Source organism: Scomber japonicus, chromosome 21 (assembly GCF_027409825.1).
Source record: "Scomber japonicus isolate fScoJap1 chromosome 21, fScoJap1.pri, whole genome shotgun sequence".
NCBI classification, from domain to species: domain Eukaryota; kingdom Metazoa; phylum Chordata; class Actinopteri; order Scombriformes; family Scombridae; genus Scomber; species Scomber japonicus.
The window spans coordinates 22,053,961-22,074,888 of NC_070598.1; the positions used below are offsets into that span (position 1 = coordinate 22,053,961).

The 20,928-nt window shown below is 39.9% G+C and overlaps 1 protein-coding gene across 1 annotated transcript in view; it reads left to right on the forward strand.

The window, feature by feature from the left end:
* The window catches only part of kcnh2b (potassium voltage-gated channel, subfamily H (eag-related), member 2b), a 257,929-nt gene that overhangs the window by 31,160 nt on the left and 205,841 nt on the right, over nt 1-20,928 (forward strand). Inside the window, exon 2 of the mRNA XM_053342201.1 lies at nt 1,316-1,546. Coding sequence (XP_053198176.1) covers nt 1,316-1,546 — 231 coding nt within the window. The remainder of the gene's footprint in view (nt 1-1,315; nt 1,547-20,928) is intronic.

Here is a 20,928-nt window from a genome sequence, read left to right on the forward strand (position 1 = left end):
GTGGGTCTGTACTGTTAGGACTCTTTGTTTTCTCTTAATCACTACTTTTATTCTTGCCATTATAACTTAACTCTCAACAGTTGTATGACTCAAAATGCTGTTTTTTCTCAGCACCGTAGCCATAATGTTGTAGTAGATTAAAGTTGCATTTTATACACAAGATTTATGTTTACTTACATTGATTACCGTGCTGTGCAAAGGATAAGTGTGTCAGGCTACATTTTAACATATCAACATGTGCACATTTGGATGCAGAGAGGGCAAACAAATGAGCTTTGTCTCTCACATGCAGGGATCAGAGTAGTCTTAAGTAATTCCAGAAAAATATATTATTGGTCACAGATTGCTGTAAAATATTTTCTTGGTATCATAGCGTTACACTTTGAAACGTTAACAAGAGAAAGGATAATACCGTATGTCCCCGCTTTCAATATTTACAGTTAAGTGGCCTGGAAGCAAGGGGGTATTCAGTTGGTTGCACCCTCAATGCAGGATGCCACTAAATCCTACACACTGGTCCTTTAGGTAGGACTACAACAATTACTTTCATGATTGATTAATCAGTGTTTGGTCTATAAAATGTCAGAAAATAGTGAAACATAAATCAATCACTGTTTCCCAAGATGGAACCTAAAATCTCTTGTTTTGTTCTGAACAACAGTCCACAACCCAAAGATATTCAATTTACGGTCATCAGAGAATTTGGATACAATTAATCAATTATGAAAATGGTTATTGATTAATGTTAAAATTGGCATCTAATCAATCAATTGACTAATCACTGCAGCTCTAGTTTCAAGCAACTACATGCAGTTTTGACTATTTTTTAACTGCAATGATACATTTCTGCTGAAGACTTGACTCTACTTTCTCATATTTTTCTCCATGCATTGATTTGTTTATTTGTTTATCTGTAACCCACACTTAGATTTTTTCATACCTTTGATAAGATGCTGAGGTTATGGAGTGAAATGATGCTCTCAGGGAGTCAGACTCAAGGACACAAAGTGTGAATTTACTTACAACTTAGCTCTGCATTATGTATGTGCGTACGCTACTGGACTTTTGAGAGGTTTTCTTTGTGGTCATATTTTGTACACAGAGCTACGGTAGAAAGGGGCAGAACAGTCAAATTCCTGGCTTGGTCGTTCAATCAATTATGCCGACACCAACAACAAGCTGCTTGGTTGGGGGCAACAATTTCTTATATTGATCAGGCTGCTCAAAGTAAACACATTGTTGATATTGTAATATGTAATCAATATGTATATCAGGGACAATTAAATATAACATTTTTTTTCTCTTCCACCCCCAGGTCGCAAGTTTGTCATTGCCAATGCAAGAGTGGAGAACTGCGCCATCATCTTCTGCAACGATGGCTTCTGCCACATGTGTGGTTATTCGCGCGCTGAGATCATGCAGAAGCCGTGCACGTGCAACTTCCTGTACGGACATGACACCAAGCGGCTGGCCATTGCTCAGATGGCACAGGCCCTGCTGGGGTCAGAGGAGAGGAAAGTGGAAATCAACCTTTACCGCAAAGACGGTAGGAAATCAACCCTGTGTGTTAGTGGTTTGAAAGATGAGTGTGTTTGTGTGGGTGTAGGAGAGAGAGTGTGTGAGTGTGTGAGTGTGTGAGTGTGTGTGTGTGTGTGTGTGTGTGAATCTGTTTTCGACATGTTGACTTGTACAAGAGATAAATAATATGGAGATGAGCTTCTGGTGTGTCTGTGCATGGTTGGTGACAAAAATGTGTGCTGTTCTACACAAAAAGTGAGAGGTGCCAAGGGTTGGGCTGATGGATGATACCATCCCCCCTCCCTAACCCAGTCTTTTGTGCTGCTTCCATTAAGATGTCACTTGTAATGGTTTTTAATTTAAAGCCTTAATTGAACTTAAAGTAATGTAACAAGTGTAGTTGACATCAACTCCTCTGCTCCATTCTGTGCGTGTGTGGAGGGTCTCAGCCCCGACCTCATTGAATACGGAGAGCAGAGAAGAGGAGAGAAACTAATGTGACCATAAATGACAACAAACCACAGTACATGCTATGTTTATTTATGTGCATTACTTTCATTTCAGCTCAGTGTGAGAGTCTGTACTGTGTTTTGCTGTCATTCATAGTCACACTAGTTTCTCTCCTCTCTTCTGCTCTCTGTGTTTGACTGAGGGCGGGGCTCAGACTCACACATACAGAGCGGAGCAGACAACAGCCACAACTATACTTGTTATGTTACTCTAAGTGCAATAAAGCTTTGAGTAAAAAGCAAATATGAGTCAGTTTGGTAGTTATTGCCCAACCCTAGAAGTGACAGATGTTCTAATAGAAATGTGGAAAATGGACATACAAGTGTGCATGCGTGTGTTTGTGTTTGTAGAAGGAAGTGTATATTGGATTCTTTAAAGGAGTAATTACACGTTAGAGGTGTCAGAGTATAAAAACCTTTATGGCTCCAGAGGGAGCTGTGTGAAATCTGATAAACCTCCTCAAGTGATGTCATTTGAGTTGACGTTGGTTGGCCTGGAAATGGAGAAAATCTGTGCTTGTTGAGTTCGAAAGAAGTCAGATTAGCAGGCCTTTGTAGTCTGCTCCTCATGTCTTGGAATAATGGAATAAAATAGATCAAATCATTTGCATTGATTTATTTAGATCCTTTAATGTTATATGAGTGCAGTGCTGAATTGGTGGGGAGTATGTGGCAATGATGGTTTGTGTTTCAGTGAGTTTGCATATATTGGGATGTTAAGAGTACTTTGGAAGTACTTTGGTTCTCAGTTGGTCACAGTATCTGTTTGTAGTGTCTGTACGGAACATTTGGCACTCACCAGCTCATTTTGTATGTGTGAGCAGCTATGTGCGAGACCTGACAACTGTGTACTGATAAGTCCATGTTGTACTTCATATGGTCTGTTTTCACACCACAATATTCACAGACAAATCATCTATAGATTACAACTGTGTACCTTGAAAAACAATTGAAATCAGCCTCTGCACCCTCATGTAATAGTCACATCAAGGGTTTTATTTGAAATAGTAGCATTATTAGTGGACCTAACCTGAATGAACCTTCACAATAAAATGCACTTAAAAGGAATGAAAATGGGGGATACCCTATGAGAATTCTCTCCAATGGCAAGAGCATATTTATGTCTATGTGCATGCCAACTGGACCAGGACCAGGTAACTGTAATGATAGGTGGTTTCGATGGCAATAAAGAGCAGCCATGGTAATAAAGTCAGCAACTCCCTGAGCTACAGCCAAAGCATCTGCTGGACTTTTTCCACCTGTAGACAGACTCCAAAGCGGAGGGAGGGAGGGAGGGAGGGAGGGAGAGAGAGAGGGAGAGAGGGAGGGAGAGAGAGAGAGAGAGAGAGAGAGAGAGAGAGAGAGAGAGAGAGAGAGAGAGAGAGAGAGAGAGAGATGCAGCAGGAGGGAGGAGAGAGAGGGAGGAGGGAGGAGAGAGCGAGAGAGGTAGGAGGAGGGAAGGGGAGAGAGACAGATGGAGGAGGGAAGGGCTCGAAACAAATGGAGGGTAAGAAAGACTTAAGACTTGAGAGGCAGGGAAACAGCACGGCTCTGAATAAGTGAGGAAAAAGCAGGGAGGTGAGAGGTGGGAGAAAGAAAGTGAGAGAATGAGAACGAGAGAAACTGGGACTGTCAGAGTGAGCTTCTCAAGTCATCTGAAAGCGTTGTTGACGGCGAGAGAAAATAAAGGAGAAAAAAAAAGAGAAGCACGGAGAGATGGCGCCAGCTGTCTCCTGTCTAGTGATACTTCTGAGGACTGCTGTGCCAATTCAACCCTCCCCTCTGCACATTTCACTTTCCACTGTTTATACTGGAGACGTGGACACACACTTACCCCGGCCATCTGCTATACAAAAGTACCTCATAAAAAGCTACAACCCTGTATATAGAATTACTGAGGTGTTGTCACTTCTGTCCCGCTGGATGTGCTAACGACATTCTATCATGCTAACGACACATACAGTATTTAAAGGCTTTGGATGGGGCAACATTTAATACCTGCGAGGGTCTTGTGCCAATGTGGGCTGGCAGCTGTAAAGCAGCTGCTGGCATAGACAGCACGGTCGCTTGAACACAAACATATTATAGCTCTACACTTTGCAGTTTTATCAAAGATGTGACTCATATAATGATATTCTCAAACAAACGACTAATTTGGTCACAAATCTGCTGGCTTGAAGCATCTGCTCTGCTTAAGGATGTGTGTCAGAGATCCTGTGTGAGATTAGAAATTCCCAGTTGCCCCAGTGATCCTACTGGGCAGCTCCCATGTGAGAAACGACTGTTTACAGCAGTGTGACTGTGAATCAGGGCTTCACTGGGAACTAAAATGCATGCACAGACAACCTATATAGGTGAAGAAAATCATTATTCTTGATTAAAACTAAGGCCAAAACGTGTATTTTTTATCAGATGGCAGAAGGCTTTTGTACAAGTGAAATTTTATTAGTGGTAGTGGTCTGCATGGATTTATATTAGACATTTAGGTAACCAGTTCTAATAATCAAAATAATGGATGATGTTTTTTTTAATTAGACTAGATTATTAGTATAGTGTGTGACATTTCTTGTGCCTAGTTAATGGATGGATTCTGTCACAGAGTATATTATCATGCTCATACCATGACCACGTACCACATGATTCATGGTCGGTTGCGTTCAATTCTGTAGGCCAGAGCTACGTTTGATATGCAATATTAAGTCACTTACCAGCCAATCAGAAAGAGGTGTCTCTTATGGCCACGGCTTACAGATGTTAAGCTGTAACTGTAAAACTGAAGGAGATAGACAGTTGATAACATTTCCTGGAACTTTGTTCACAATTTTGAGAAATCAGTTAAATTTGAAGGCAGGTGTGATCATTGGCCAATCCATTGGTTTCGTGCTCATATCAGGACACTCGATCATGTTTCTTTTAACTGAGAAACATGGCCACTTGTATCTAGAAATGAAATGGAGATGTTAATACACAGCTTTTATTTCGGCAGCTTTGGACTACTGTAACTCTCTTTTTACCTGCCTGAACAAATATTTTTTACACCGCCTATTAACCGTCCAAAATGCTGCTGCTAGGGCTAGGTTCTTAACTCCATCCAACAGATGGTCACACATCACACCTATTTTATCCTCACTGCACTAGCTTCTGATTTTCAAAAATGTGGTGCTCATTTATAGAGCCTTACATAGCAAGGCTCTACAGTAAATTGCTGACCTTTTGCACCCTCACACCACAAGCCCAGCTTGTAATGCCTCTAGTAAGGGTTTTCTAAGGGTACTTCGGACACATTTTAAGATCTGGAGAGACCATGCCTTCCAGTCGGCAGCCCCAAAGCTTTAGAATAGTCTCCCAATAAGCTGAAGGTCTGTGTATACCGTGGACTGATTTAAAATTCACCTGAAACCCATCTGTTCAGATAGGCAAAGGTAGTGTGTGGTATTTAAAGTGTTTTAACTTGACACCTATGTCTGTTCCCTTTGTATATTTTTATTTACTTAATACACTTTACATACAGCAAGTGAGAATAATTAGTAATAATTTTAGTGGCAGCCTTTGCTCTCTGAGTGTCATCTAGTCATACAAATAAAACACTGAATGCCGATTTAAAAAAAAAAACAATGCATTGTCTTCTACATAGTGCACTGACAATATGTAATATGGACATTGTAAATGTTAGGGCATTCTTAACATGCTGTCATCTGCTGTGCCAATGTGACTGAGCTCAGATAGAAACACACACACACACTGCACCTACATGCCAGACAGAGTTCTGTTTGCCACGTTACCATGGAGATTGTGGTGAGGGCCCTCATCATGTTGTCACAGTAACCAAGGGACACTCTAATGATTTGATGGAACATTGGATTGGACGCCCATTATGGCTCTCCTCATCCACTGGACCCGCCTCCTGTCTGTCCAGGATATTGATTCTTGGTTTATAATGTAGATAAGTTACATGTCTCATCTACTCAGTAAATAACTTCTAGCACCTTCTGTCATAGTTATGCTTGTTATGCGTCTGTGCTAACCTAAAGCTTTTTGTCTTGAATAAAATCCGTATTGATTTTTACTGAATTAAATATAGTGAATGAATCCAAAGTGATGCAGAGGGAAGGGAGTGTGTTATCTGTGTGTGTGTGTTGTGTGTGTGTGTGTGTGTGTGGGGGCAGGTGTGACCCTGGTGACTCCTCTCTCTCAGTCATAGTCACACACACACACGCTGAGGCACACAAAGACACAAACACAGAGTCTTAGGTAACCCCATCAGAGAGCCGCTGACCGAACACCGCGGACACGCCTCATCCATAATGCACACGGGGAGGAAACACTACGCCGCCTCCTCTTTCCTACCCCTCCCTCGCCCCCTCCCTCTACTCATGAAGACGAACAGGGAAAAGAAAGAATAGCCTAAGCAGTGAGTGTGCAGGTGTGTGTGTGTGCGTTTCACTTAGAACTGGTGGGACAGTGCAACCGCAGCCTGCACATATACATACAAAGAACATACACACATGCACAGTACATGCACACACATGCTCTGTCTGAGTCCATTTATCTAGTGCCCAGCTTAAGCTTGAGCCTTCCACATGATGGATCTCCCTTCTCGCTTTCACGCTCAATTGTCCGACTCCGATTGCTCAACAGTTTAATCAATCATGCTCTCCAGGTAAGCTGTGATAGAAAATGTGCACACGTACAACATGCATGTAGGAGGCTGGGTACAGAAAGAACTACTGTCCCATTTGGGTATTACTGTACCTGGAAGGCTTTGCATCCCCTTTCCTGGCTGAATATCACAACCATGCAGTTTTATTGTGGCCTTTTGTCTACAGGGGTACAGGAGGGAATGCAGTGGGGGAAGCATAGTAGCATATGTATCTTTGTTCTATTGGAAAGAGAGAAGAAATATGGATAGAGTTCGATTAATATTTGATCAAGTCCACTTATCGAATCCACTTATTGAAAGTGAATCTTTTCTAATCCATTTATCAACTAAACTAACTGACTAAAGGCTAAAATAACCACAACTCAATCAAACTCCAGTCACCTTTTGTTGGTGGAGAAGACAGAAACAAAACTGTTTAATGTTCACAACCTGAAAACAAGATGAGCAGTGTGTTATATTAAATGCCCATTATATGTATCTGACACATGTAATTAACAGCTATAGCTACTAGGGCTGGGTGATGAGGGCAAATATCACAATCTTTTTGACCAAATACCTCCATATCAATAGTGTAGGGATGACTATTGGTGCTTTCACAACATATTTATGCAATACGATTTTTGATAAATAATCATCAGTAATGTGAATATAATGAAGTGTATAATACAGAAATGTGTAGACAGTCTGTTAAGCTCAGATAATTACATTTTTACTGTAATGCAGCCTTTAAATGCAGGAAAAGAAAACACTCATTCCATATCACAATATCACAGCATTCAAAATCTAAAACGATATCTATAAAATATAATAACGATATAATATTGATATATTGTCCAGCCCTAATGGCAACTATAGCTATACCATGCTTTAGGAGCTACTGATATTAATCTAAATTTAACTGGGCAGTTCTTAAATTGTCGTGAGATGATACGCTGATCATTTCTCTAGTGAAGAGTGGCTAACCTACAGTCCACAGTCCAGTTGTGGTTGAACAGTGGTTTTAGAGACTGATGTGTCTGAAAAGTTGCAGAGAGCACATTAACCACAGAACAGGCAAATTTTTTTTTATGTAGCTGCGAGGGAATCAGTGTTATTGAGCTTTAGCTGATCTAATCTGCTGCCGGTGATGTTTGTCATTTAGTTGTAGACACACTGAAGGTTGGGAAATGAGAAGCTGCCACCAGTGTTTCCTCTTGCTCTTTGTTAATGAAAGAGAGCGAGGAAAGATAAAAGATTTGATAAGAGATTCATAAGCGCGGGAGCTGAATGAATCTGTGTATTTCCCGGGACCAGATCCAAAATGGAACTGACTATCGGGTACCCATCTCTTGGAATGAATAAAGCAATATCTTTTGCAACTGGATAGATCGTTTTTCTCTCTTACACTTACACTCTTCCGTCTGTCTCTGAATCTCACTCTTTTTACTTCACCTCTTATTTCTTATCTTCCTCCTCTCAGTCTGTCTGATTGTGTCTCACTCTCTCTCTCTTGCTTGCCTCCCATCTTTCTTTTTTAGTTTTCTTCCCTCACAATCTCCAGGTTACCTTCCCTCTTGTTTCAGTGACACTCTGTGTCTTTAACATTCTCGTGACCTGCAGCTCAGTGGGGCTCAGAGAACATTGCTCACCATCAGCCTGTGACGATGTGACAGAGCAGGTTTTAATACAGGTTGCCTGTATCAAGAGGCTGTGAAGACAGCCATCATGAGCTAGATCAATTCAAAGCTGTCACTGTTGTCAGCATTGAGCTGCTGGACCAAGTCTGAATCCTGTTACAAGAGGTGACTGTTAGACAGCTCCTTTCTTTAACAGCAGAGTAAATTCAGGTGACAGGAGTCTTTTGAAGAGAAAATTCCATGTATTTTCTGCTTAGGATAATGTAAGCTTGTCAAACTGTACTGTGAGAGTAAATATCATTTTTGTGACAGACATACTGTAACTAATGCTAATAACTATAACAGCATTTATTACTCATTTATTTTTGGAAATGTCTTTTTTTTACAGCCTCTTGATTTCAGTTTTGTTTTAGTATTTAACTAAGCACAAAGGCAAACTTCTTCAGACTCAGCTCTGCTTGCTCTTGACAAAGCAGAACTTAATGTACTTCAGAGACAACATAGACCTACTGGCAGGGCGCGAAATTAGCACTCGCCACTCGCCATTTGCGACCCAAATTCCTCAAGTGGCGAGACAGATTTTTGGCTGTCTCGCCACTTGGCTAGAAGACTGAATAGTAGGGGTGAGATGAGATCTCCTGCTGCGCGAGACGGCCCACGCGAGACGAAAACGCGACGATATTTGTAGTTGAAGTGAATATTGTCTCGCAAAGCTATAATTAAGGGGCGCACCAAAAAAAAAAAAAAAAAAAAAGATGATCGGCTTTTTATCGCTCATTCGCACGTCATGTGTTGTTTTTATAAAGTCACATGTGGATCATTAAGCTTGTTACAGTTTCTACCTGTTGAGAAGATCTCAGTCGCAGTATGAGATGAGATGAGATGAGGAGAGCAGCAGGTTAACCTCAGGTCTCTACACTGAGAGTCTGAGGTAGGAGCAGCGGAGGAATCTAGCGCAGCTATGGAAGCCTAATGATGCCAAAAGTAAAATGAGTCACACTAACAAATTATAACACAATTTATATTTTGTTCTACTTGTGTATTCATGTGATACAGGATTTGTGCAATTTACTTTTATTTCTGTGTTGTTTTATTTATTTTATATTTATTTTATTTTATGTTATAATTTGTGAGAATTAGATTCTTTATTTAATTTATATTTATATATTAGAATTGTTTCTACTCTTTATAATTTACTTTTTAGTATTTGTGATTGTATCTAACTTTTGTATTTATGATTATTATTTCCATTAATATCAAAATTATCAATATATAAAATATCTATATGGAGAAACTTTTTACAGTGCTGCATGTTGCATAGGATAATTATATATTTAGAAAGTAGAACTGAAGTGATTCACTACAAGATGATTAGTTAAAACATTTCAATTAAATTTCCATTTTGTGAATTTCAAATAAAAGAACAGTCATTTATTTCCTCTTTGAAGTTTTCTTAAAAATATAGTTAAAATCTCGTCTTGATCTCGTGAACCCAATATCGTGTCTTGTCTCGTCTCGTGAGCTGAGTGTATCGTCACACCCCTACACACTACTACACACTATACACACCCCTATGAAATACAAATACAATAGTAAAGCAACGTTTTGGTTTTGGCTAGTAAAAAATCTGGTTGGCTAGTAACTTTTTGATCTACTAGCCACTTGGCTAGTAGATCAAAAAGTTAATTTCAAGCCCTGCCTACTGGTGCACTTTCAATGAAGGGAACATTGCCTAAATTTAAATTAGTTCAACAAATCAATGCATACAAATGTGGGTATCTTTCTGTGTACTAATACTCCATTCATGTTGAAATGAAAAGGAAAGAAAGGTCTTTCACAAGGCAAGACAATGAAATGTGATGTTTCACTTCTTGCAGACAATCAAACCTGGAAAGAATTATGCAAAGAATTAAGGACAATGACTGCAAATTACTGTCAACTTGTGACATGAGGACAGACAGATACGCAGAAGGGCAAACAGGCAGACCTAGGGCAGAAAGAAGTATAGACAGATGAATTCTGGAGCTGAAATACCTCATTATAGATGTGTTAAAGCTAACTGTCTAATGGTCAGGACATCATGCTACATCACATACACATCAGTGAGCAGTCCAGGGAGCCCGGTGCATTATGAACACCCCTACTCATGTCCCATATGTACCTGCCATCTGTCATGAATATCCAGGACTCATCTCTCTTATTGGACTAGAAGACAGTCTATTGTTGTTTCCTTGGTTGAGGTTGTGATGGTCAACTCAGTTTCCCCATTGAGGAGAAATTCAACTTGATAGGTGGATATTAGACTTTTATTAGATCTGTGACATTGCCTCAGCCAGTGTTGTAATATATAATCTGTTTATTAACCTATAATATGCTCATAAAATTAATATAGCCTCCACCAAAATTGTTTCTGCTTTTGTTTCCCTGATTTCTTACCATGTTCTTACACACATTCTATATCTCTTTAATCTCTATAATGACTGACACAAATGATCTGAGGTCAGGAAGCAGCTGTGTCAACAACACTCTGTCCTTTACATTATCTGTGATAGTGTGAGTCTTCATTTTCTCAACAGCTGTCAAGTGATGTGAAGCTGTGTCACAGTGCTTCCTGCATTGAACATAGGATTTGAATATACAGTCAATCACTAAAGCAATGTAATGCTAGGATATAGTGTTTGTGAATGACATGTTGGCTGTACTCACAAGTTTTGCTTTTTTCCAGTCTCAACATAATCTATGACCCAATGTGAGTCTTTTGATGGGTTTGGACTGTGAAATGTCCTTTAATGCCTCTGAATTACATTGCAGAACGTCTAGTGATGAATGACCTGTTGCACAGGAATAATAAGAAAAGTACTTGAAAAGCACTTTTCTGGTATAAAACCTTGAAATTCTGCAGAATAGCCTGGGAAAAAAACACCAGAGCAGTTGCAAACATAAGCATTAGTTTTTCTACCTTGTGTGGCTGAGAGCTGATAACACCCCCGGGCCTCGTGAAAAGACTGCTTTGAATGTGTCGTGGGTTGTGAGGACTAACAGGTGTCTATCAGATAATGTGAGTGTCCTAACAGTATTCTGCTGTGATAATGCAGAGAGCCCAGAGGAGCAGGCTGTCCTGTGTGACTTGGAGGGAGTGAGGCAGGAGATAGGGGAGGGGGGGGCGACTCTTGATTGCCTAGCAGCGGTAGCTAAGCAAAGTACTTAGAGACCTGCAGCCTCTCAGGAGAGGTTAGCACTCTCGCGTCGATGACTGCCATGGATGATCCCACCTCCAGCTAAGAGCCCATAACACGCACAAACACGACTAATGCTGTCAGTCGTCGCCCACACAACAACAAGTTGCATTAGGTTTTCAAACCAGAGGGAGAGGCATCCATTTTCAAAACAGACACGGAAGGCTTTTTGTTTTGTTTTAGCACAAATGAACGAGATAATGACACAGATGGAGAGAAAGAGAGAGTGCTAAGGTGGGAAATAGGAAGCTGAATTCAGAGCAGCAGCATCACCGGGACATGAAAAGCACCTTAACACACTCTGTATTACCACAAATGATAAGATCACTGAGTAACTCTCTGAATTACATCACAAATAACCAAATTTAAGGATCAAATTACACAGTTAATTCAATATTACTGTTTCATTGACAGTGTTTGAGTCTGTGCACTGAGCTCCCAGTGTGGCTACATGTGTGTCTGTGTTACTGTGTGTGTATTTCCCTCCTTTTAAAGAAAGGAAAAAAAAAACAGCCAAATAATGAATCATGACACGTCGAACTGTTTTAGCGGTGCATTGTGTGTTCGCCTCATTAGTCACCCAATGTGCTGTACAAGGTTGCTCTGCATGCTGAAACACACCTACATACACACACACACACACACACACACACACACACACACACACACACACACACACACACTCTCATACACACAGTAAAGGTCCAAAGATGCAATAGAACCGTCTCACTAAGCACACATCGGTAGCCCCTCACTCTATTTAGTTGAGGCTAAGGGACCAAATTTAATTCAATTTAAGCAGTCTATTTAATCCTGCCCTGGGAAGTGGCTGATTTAAATGTACTGGTAATCTTATTATGATGGGAATCGGCAGATAAAAAGCTCCCACTCCTTTTGGAATCCCAGCTTATGAATTCAACAATGTTCCTGTGGCCATTCTTGCCTTTTTGAATACACATTGTGACTGTGTGTATTATCAGTTTGGTCCCACACTTTTAAAGATACATAAACACCGGTGGAGTGGATTGGTTTCGGTTTCGCCGTAGTCACTAATGACAGCAACGTCTTCCTAATCACTGTGTTTGCATAATTAGTTCTTCACTCGAGTCTGACTCAAAACCAGAAGCTGTGATGTGAGAAATCTGGCCACGCTGACCTGATTTGGTGTGAAATGTCAAGCTCTAATATATGCTACAAGAAACCAGAGTCTCCTTCATTCTGCACACTGCTTTCTGCATCTTGCTTAAATGTACTTGAAAAACACTAGTCTGCCTAACTCATCATGCCCGCTGCACTTCATACACATGCTTGTGAAGATAATGCAGAGAATTCCAAGTTTAATAATCATTTTTTCACAACTCATTACATTCCTAGAAAGCATTTTCGATGTGTTTCCGTCTCGTGATGCTTCCATGTGCCACTCAATGCACTTTGCATGCAGATTTAATCCGTCCTTTCATTTCATACATTCACTTTTCTCTTATTTATGGCCACTTAAAAATGCAATCTGTGAATATGCACATGAATATGCTTGTGTGTCTCTCAGCCAGCACAACCTAAATTACTAATGCACCTTTCTTTAATCAGCAGTAGAACTGATGCCTCCCAAGCTTCGAGCATATGTTTCCTGTCATTACTGAATGAATGCAGAGGAGCCATTGTACTCAAATGAATGAGGCTGCATTTGACTGAGCCCCAGAGGTGTCTGTGTGTGTGTGTGTGTGTGTACTGTGTTGCTTTCCATGAATGGTTATCTTGCATGAGTATGTGGACAGGTTTAGCCTATTACCCCAGAGCCCTAAACTCCCTTTGCTCTTCTCTCCGTGTTACGCCCTCACACTAACGTAACTCTCTCTCTCTCTCTCTCTCTCTCTCTCTCTCTCTCTCTCTCTCTCTCTCTCTCTCTCTCTCTCTCTCTGTCTCTCTCTGGGTTCTCCCTTGTTTTGAATTTGCTATTTGAGTCTTTTAGCATCATTCTTTTCAGGTTATCTTTAATGATTCAGTCATAAATTCTAGCTATGTTTTTTGTGGATATATACTGAAAATGTATATACCACATGCCTTGGTATTTCTTTTACCCTGTGTGTTTGTATTCTCTTGCATGGGAGCCTTTGCGTGCACAAAGGGTACGTGTCTATCAACATATGTGCGCTACTATTATTAGGAAGCATTAATCTTTATGGCATATTGATTTGCCAAGAAGGGAGAGCTGGTAGACTGTGGAGCCCTTGTCACTACTCGATGGACAATTAGTCACCAACCAGCATGGACGCCCCCAAGCTCTCTCTCTCTCTCTCTCTCTCTCTCTCTCTCTCTCTCTCTCTCTCTCTCACACACCTAACACACACTCAAAACAGTGTCTATCATTCCAACCTATTCTTTCCTAGTTGTTGTTCTACCTTTCTCTCTTCCTGCCTTTTTCTCCCCCTCTCTCCTCCTCCTTTTCTTGTCTTTCTGTCTAAGTTCTGTTCGAGACATTTCCAGGCTACAGGGTGCTGCTGTATGTAGTCATCTGACAGAAGTATCAGTACAGGGGTTCAAAGCAGCTCCACTCACACTTTTATTATTCTGAGAGTCTGTTTCCTGCCACCCCAGGCTAATCTGAATATGCATGTGTACAGTATGGTGCACAGTATGTATATTTTTCTCTCTGTGTCTCATGGAAAGTGCGTATATGTATGTGGAAACCTTGACTGGAATATGAAGCAGGGTATCCTGTCCACTTATGGCCTCACCATGCTTTTCTCTTTCTCTCTTTCCCTCTCACACACATATACACAAAACCCTTAATTTTTTATACTGACATAGCATTTGGGACTCCAGTTCAGTTTCAAATTACAGCACTGTGTTTGTAATGGGAGTTTCTTAATGTTTCCCCTGACAGTGCAACCACAGCAGAACATTTAGATGTTTACCATTAGAACCAACGTCGACTCAACATTTTTTAATATCCCAAGCCGACAAATTTATTTCAAAAGAGATATTTGTACTATTAGTAGGGATGCCACAGTGAGGAAATGTTCCTATTAGTTAATAAACTTGTGACAACACCCGTGTTACTGATTACACCAGACACTTACTTTGATCTTTAATGTCAGATTTTATATTTCTATATTCTCCTTATTTAAGAGTGAACAAGCACAGAGACCCAGGGAGACATGAGAGTAGCTGCTCGCTTACAGCTCTGTGTGTTTACAGCAGAGTGCAGTGGGAGGACAGATGCCTCCCTTTGCTACTCTGTGCTGAGACTGCTGCTGCAGACAGTGACAGAGCAGACACTGTAGTTAATGATTGTAACGTTCATTGTCTAAGTATTGATAACACGCTTAGTATTTTAGAAAGTTTTTATTTGACGAGCATGGGTTCTTGGTAAATCCATGGGATTTGGCCCACATCTTGATACAATTATACAAAACTAAGACATTTTCCTATATCTTTTAAAATAACATATGAACATCCAGCCACATCAATCCTATCTCTTTACAGTAGCAAGTTGTGATACTGATGTTTGAATTGATTCACTTGAAATAAAGATGCGTGCCATAAGTTTTCATATTATTGTTCATATCAGCATAATATTTCAGCAATACATTATACTATAGGTGATAGATATGATTTCATTAGATTAAATGATGTATGATGTTACAGTCTCCCTGTCATTGACACACACCTACACACAGAGCAGAAATGTGTCAGATTGGAGACGGACAGCCAGCCAGACACTCTAAATGACAGACAGGGTGATAGATGGATTGTTGTGTTACTGTGTTAATAGGCAGAGTACGTTCTTCCCTTATGGGCTTGTTACCCTGCATTGAGTTTACTCAATGTTGCAGTAGCTGCTCAACCACAGTCGAAGTCTGATAGATCCTAACAAGTATAACAAGTATTAGTAAGTTTGAACTGTATGTGTGTGGTACCTGCAGACTGGATATAATATAGCATAGTGTATGTATACTGTATGCACATGTCAATGTTCCTGTGTTGTGTCATGGCTATGGAAAATATTCAATACTGTTTGGTTTTGCTGCCAATTAAGGTAAAACACTTCTTGTTTAATCCTCTGTTGACTGAACTAATAACCAACCCTGATTTAAATGCCAATCCTTTCTTTGCTGCACTCTGGTGTCTGCTTTGTTCACCTCATTGTGCTAATGTTACTTAGCGTGTGGATTTGGGCACACCAGTGTGAGCAACTCTCACATATTCCCTACAAGGCGAACAAATCTGTTTTTGAATCTTTTATCTTTTCTCTCATTCTTATTGTACAACACATTTAGCAAGAAGCTTCTCAATGTCATCTGGCACTGACTGGCACCAGTTAAAATGACAGTTACTGTCTGAGTAAGTTGGTGAAAGGCCAAAATCAAAGCTGTTTTAGAGCCTGTTTATGTGATTAATAGAAAATTCCACTCTGTGACATCACTGTTCAATTGTGACAGGACTGAGTATTTTGGTAGTTCCTACAACTCCAACATAGTTGCATATCATCTCTATTACAATGATAAACTGTCATTTAAATGATAGAAATTACATATCAATAATTTAAACATCAGCTCATTATTTGTGCACTAGTACCTGCAATATTGGGACCAAGAAGGCTGAGAAAAATAAGGCATGCCAAATTTAGTCGGCCGCTGTTGTTTCAAGATACAGATTTAATCAACACTGAGTGAATGTAAGTATCAGATTGGCAGTTATCCAATATAGAAGGACTCAAATCAGAATTACAGCCAAAAAAATGGGGACATCCCTACATGAAACACTGTTGGCTAAATGTTAGTATGACCAGGTACAGCAACACACGTCTTCAATTGGCTGGGGTTGAATTACAACATCACCATCACCAGTCAAAATTGCCCATTAAAAAAACATAAATACGTCATTTAGGATGATGACTTGCTGACAGGAGATTGTAGCCTGCTATAGACTTTGCTATAGTATCTGCCCCATAACAACCAGAGAGAATCATGGGTCCCTCCATGGTGCCAGCTGGACTCACCTGACACAATACTCATTTTATAAAGAGTGATAGACACACAGGGGGAGTGTTAGAGAAGGTAATTGAGTGAATAGATGAAGCGGACCCCTTCTTATAGCTTTATTGCTTCATTTGCTTGCGTGGCAGCGGTCCAGCAGAGCCTGTCAATCAAACCTCTGCAGTGGAGTGGGAGTCCTAATATCTGTCAGATGTGTTTCATTCTCCTCCGGGGCGCAAATTCTGAGACGGTCTAGCTTTCCCTGCTGATATTGCTGCTTCACACGGCTGAACACAGAGAGGAAACAGCATTGAAGCTCAATAAGAATGGTGAATGGAGTCGTATGTCATATTAAACCAAATAGGCTATTTGAAATGGGATATGTAAATGCTGTCGTGTGTGTGTAGTCAGGTTTCAAGAATATGCATAGTTTTTGTGTGGTCTGTTTTTATGTGCACATAGACATGTACTGTGTGTGTGTGTGCATGTGAAGCTGTATAGAAAGTAAAGTATCTCATGCTGACTGAGAAAATGGCTCCTGTGAAGACTCGCTCCTTAAAGCATATGTGTGTGTGTGTGTGTGTGTGTTTGTGCTCATTCTGCATTTCTGACTGCTTGCCTACATCAGTGTTTGTTTGAGACCCTCTTGTGGCTGACAAACCACCGGCTGATGCAAAGCAGAGGCCACATTCCCCTCTGCCTCTCCATCCATCCTTTATTCTGTCTCTGCATTTCTGTCTCTTTGTCATCGTCACATTCAGTGTTACACAACACACACACACACACACACACACACACACACACACACACACACACACACACACACACACACACACACACACACACACACACACACAAACACACACACACACAGAGGTGGAGGGCAAAGAAGTTTTGAAGCTGTGTACATGTCTATGTGTGTACCAACCAGCTTCAAGCACCTTTTATTGTGTTGCTTTCTTTGAAACTATTGAAATATCAAAGCACCACAAGCCTCACTTTTGATTCATGTAATTTAAGATTGGTGTAATTTTAACAAATATCTTACTCCCAAATAGGCTGAGTGACCTTTCTGTGCAAGGACTACACACACACACACACACACACACACACACACACACACACACACACACACACACACACACACACACACACACACACACACACACATATACACACTGCGTAAGCTTTGTACTTTTCCAAGCTGTCTGAGGAAGTTAATATTTGTGGTGGTCTGATTATGCAGAACTTCAGCAGTGTAAGAACACCAAAAAAAAAGGACTTTTTGTGAATGCAGCATTTTTGCAACGACCAAAAATAACATCTGACACTTCTTTTCTATAATTGCACATTAATTCAGAGGGGAAAAAAACAACAATCCTATTTCCAAATAATATATTAGAAATAGGATTTATCTTTTATTCAACAGCTCACATACGAGCAGCTTATAAGCATTGGTCACATAGTGGTATCCATAGTGTGCATCTGATTCTAGTCCTCAGTATCCTTAAAATATGGGAGATACATATTTGACATATTTACATTATAGGCCTAATTGTGTTGAAATGATTCTTATATTTATTGACTGAATAAAGAAAGTGCTGTTATTGTCTTTTAAACTGTCTTTTTTCATTAGGTGCATATTTAGTTAGTTGGAGGGGCCTTTTTTTTTGCATAAGTGCTCAACCCCACAGTTTGTATATAATGTGAACACTGTATATAGGTTTGACTAACCTTCATATCCCTATGGCTTTTTACCCTGAGTGTAAAATTCAAAGCTCTCATCAAAGTAGCATTCATCTGCAGCGCCCTCATTTGTCATCCTCCATTATTCTTCATTGCGAACACTAATGCATTAAACATTTGCTCTCTCTGTTGTTTCAGTCCTGGAGAGAGCACTAATGTTGTTTGCTGCAGCGTACAGTGCACGTCCATTAGCATGGTGGGGTCTGGCTTATTTGCTGGTTGTATTAGTTTAATTTCAATTAGAATTACTGCAGACCCTTCATTCCCCAATGACACAGCCCCAAGGAAATAATCTGAAACATTAGCTTGGCGCTATCACTCATTCCCTCTTTCTCCTGGTCCACAGGGCAGTATGTGGGTGACCTGTTCATTTGTTACACTGCACTATTCTGAGCAACAGGGGACATTTCCCAGCATCAAAACCTTTCTTTATAGAAATTGGCAAATTGAAACCAAGTTAATGTTTCCCACTGTGAAAAATGTCTTTTCCATTTTGCTAATTTCTTTACTCTTTCTCTATAACCCTTCCATCTTGTTATGTCTTGCTGGTATCCTTTTCAATCCCCCTGCATTTCTTCCCGTCTTTCATTCATCTTTTTGTGCTTATTTGGGAGTTAGTGAAGTGGAGTAAGAAAGTCTGACATCCAGCATCGACCCAGCCGTCTCGCCTTCACAAACATTCAAATCCTAAAGTAACAGCTTGTTAAAGATTCCCTCATTTGCTGTTAAATAACCAGAGAGATAACCACAGTCCTAACCCTAACCCTATCCATCTCACCAGGACACTTAATGGTTTTCTACCTAACAGCATTCATTTTTTAGTGCAGCTGTTAAAAGTAATTGGGCAAAGACTTTTGTTCCCCCAAACTTCTTGCACCTGCAGGTGTTTCAAGAATACTTACAATATTCAAACTTTTTTATTTTTTTTTCAATCCCAGAAGCTTTTGAAAGCCATTGTGGGAGTGTCACTTAAATTACATACGTGCCACCTTACATAAGGAAATGGTTGCTGTTGTTTGACATGATAATTAGAGTCGTTCATTTTTGTAAGTTGATGCATGTGGAAAAAAACACTCCTGCTTTCAACTTTTCTTCAAAAGTAGTTACACAGGTGGAAAAAAACCCTAAAACCTTGAGGACAGTGTGCAGCAGTAATGACAAGATATATATCAAGCAGGCATTAAGCATATAACGTTAACCTTGTAAGTTAATTATGCAGCTTAAAGTCATCATTAAATAAAAAGGCTTCTTGCATTGGGTTCCACATAGACAATTATAACAACTATAAATATGTAGATTTTATATTTTACAGGTCATTTTCTCTCATGTCCCTGAACAGCATGTCTTCCCCCTTTAATCATTTCTGTTTGGGTGCAAGTGTTCTTATTGGCTCTTACCAAGGCCTGTAGTAAAGCAGTACAACTTTTCAGACTGGTGTTATGTTACTGTTACTGTTAATGGATGTTAGGCATAATTTAGAGAGGCTTTTTATTTGGGTATGTAGCAGTATTTGTTGTTTAGTTATGTGCCATATAAGCTTCATAAACATGATTCAAAGATTGTCCTATAAGCATTCATGTTTCTCCAGAACATATGGCTCACACTTCTGTCAATTCCTTAGTGTTTTAAACTTGATACATATCCCTCTTTGGAGATATCACAACAGTCTTTTGGTTAAATATAAAGTGTGCAGCTGCAGCAGGGTGTTAAGTTAAAGGAGGACTCACTGTATTATTTCCACTAATTCTCTCCCAGCTTACTCTACATCAGGAATGTCCAACCTATTCCACAAAAGGCCACAAAAGGCCATGTGGCTGCAGCTTTTCATTCCAACCTAGCAGGAGCACTCCAGGCTTGACTCATTTAATCAGCTGATCTCAGTCTACAGACATTTGATTGGTTGCATCTAAACCCTGCAGGCACACGACCCTTTATGGAATAGTTTGGACATGCCTGCTTTAGATGTTTTTGAATGTATGTGAGAACATGAGGAATGGTGATAATTTTTTTTTATCTTATGGAATATGAATAAAACATTTAATCCAAAAACGAAAAGAGATTGAAGGTTCAAAGGGGGCTTTGAACAGGCAAGTCTGGTGAGTTCAAAGTTGATGCTGACCACAGTGTACCGGCTCTGTTCCCTCTGAAGTTCTTAGGAGATATGAACAGTTCTAGATGTACCTGCTTCTGTATCCACAATGAATACTAGAGACTTTGAGTAATAAATGAAAAGTAAATGTCCTTCTTAAGATTGGCAGATAGGTTAAAATGTCACTGATGATACAGTTGTAAAGATTTCTCAGCAAAGGCAGGAACATTTCAATTTTAGTGGTATTTGAGTCTTATAAATCATTAAATATACTATCAATATACTGTATTTACAAGAATGAACTATGAACTATTTAATAAGACATCTTCAATCACTGTCTGTTCTTCCAGGCAGGTTATTTTGTATATAACCAATAAAACCTTATTTTTCTTTCTTTTTTAGTTCATGAGATCATTTGGGAGAAGCCAACAGAAACAAATGCCTACAGTCATTGGTTGGTTGGCTGGTTGGATGGTGTGGCTCTGAACCCCACTGAGAGTCAGAGTCTTATGTTTGCTGGCTTGATTGATGGTGTTGACACATTCTTGTGAAAGTCTGTTAGGAGGGATGTTTAA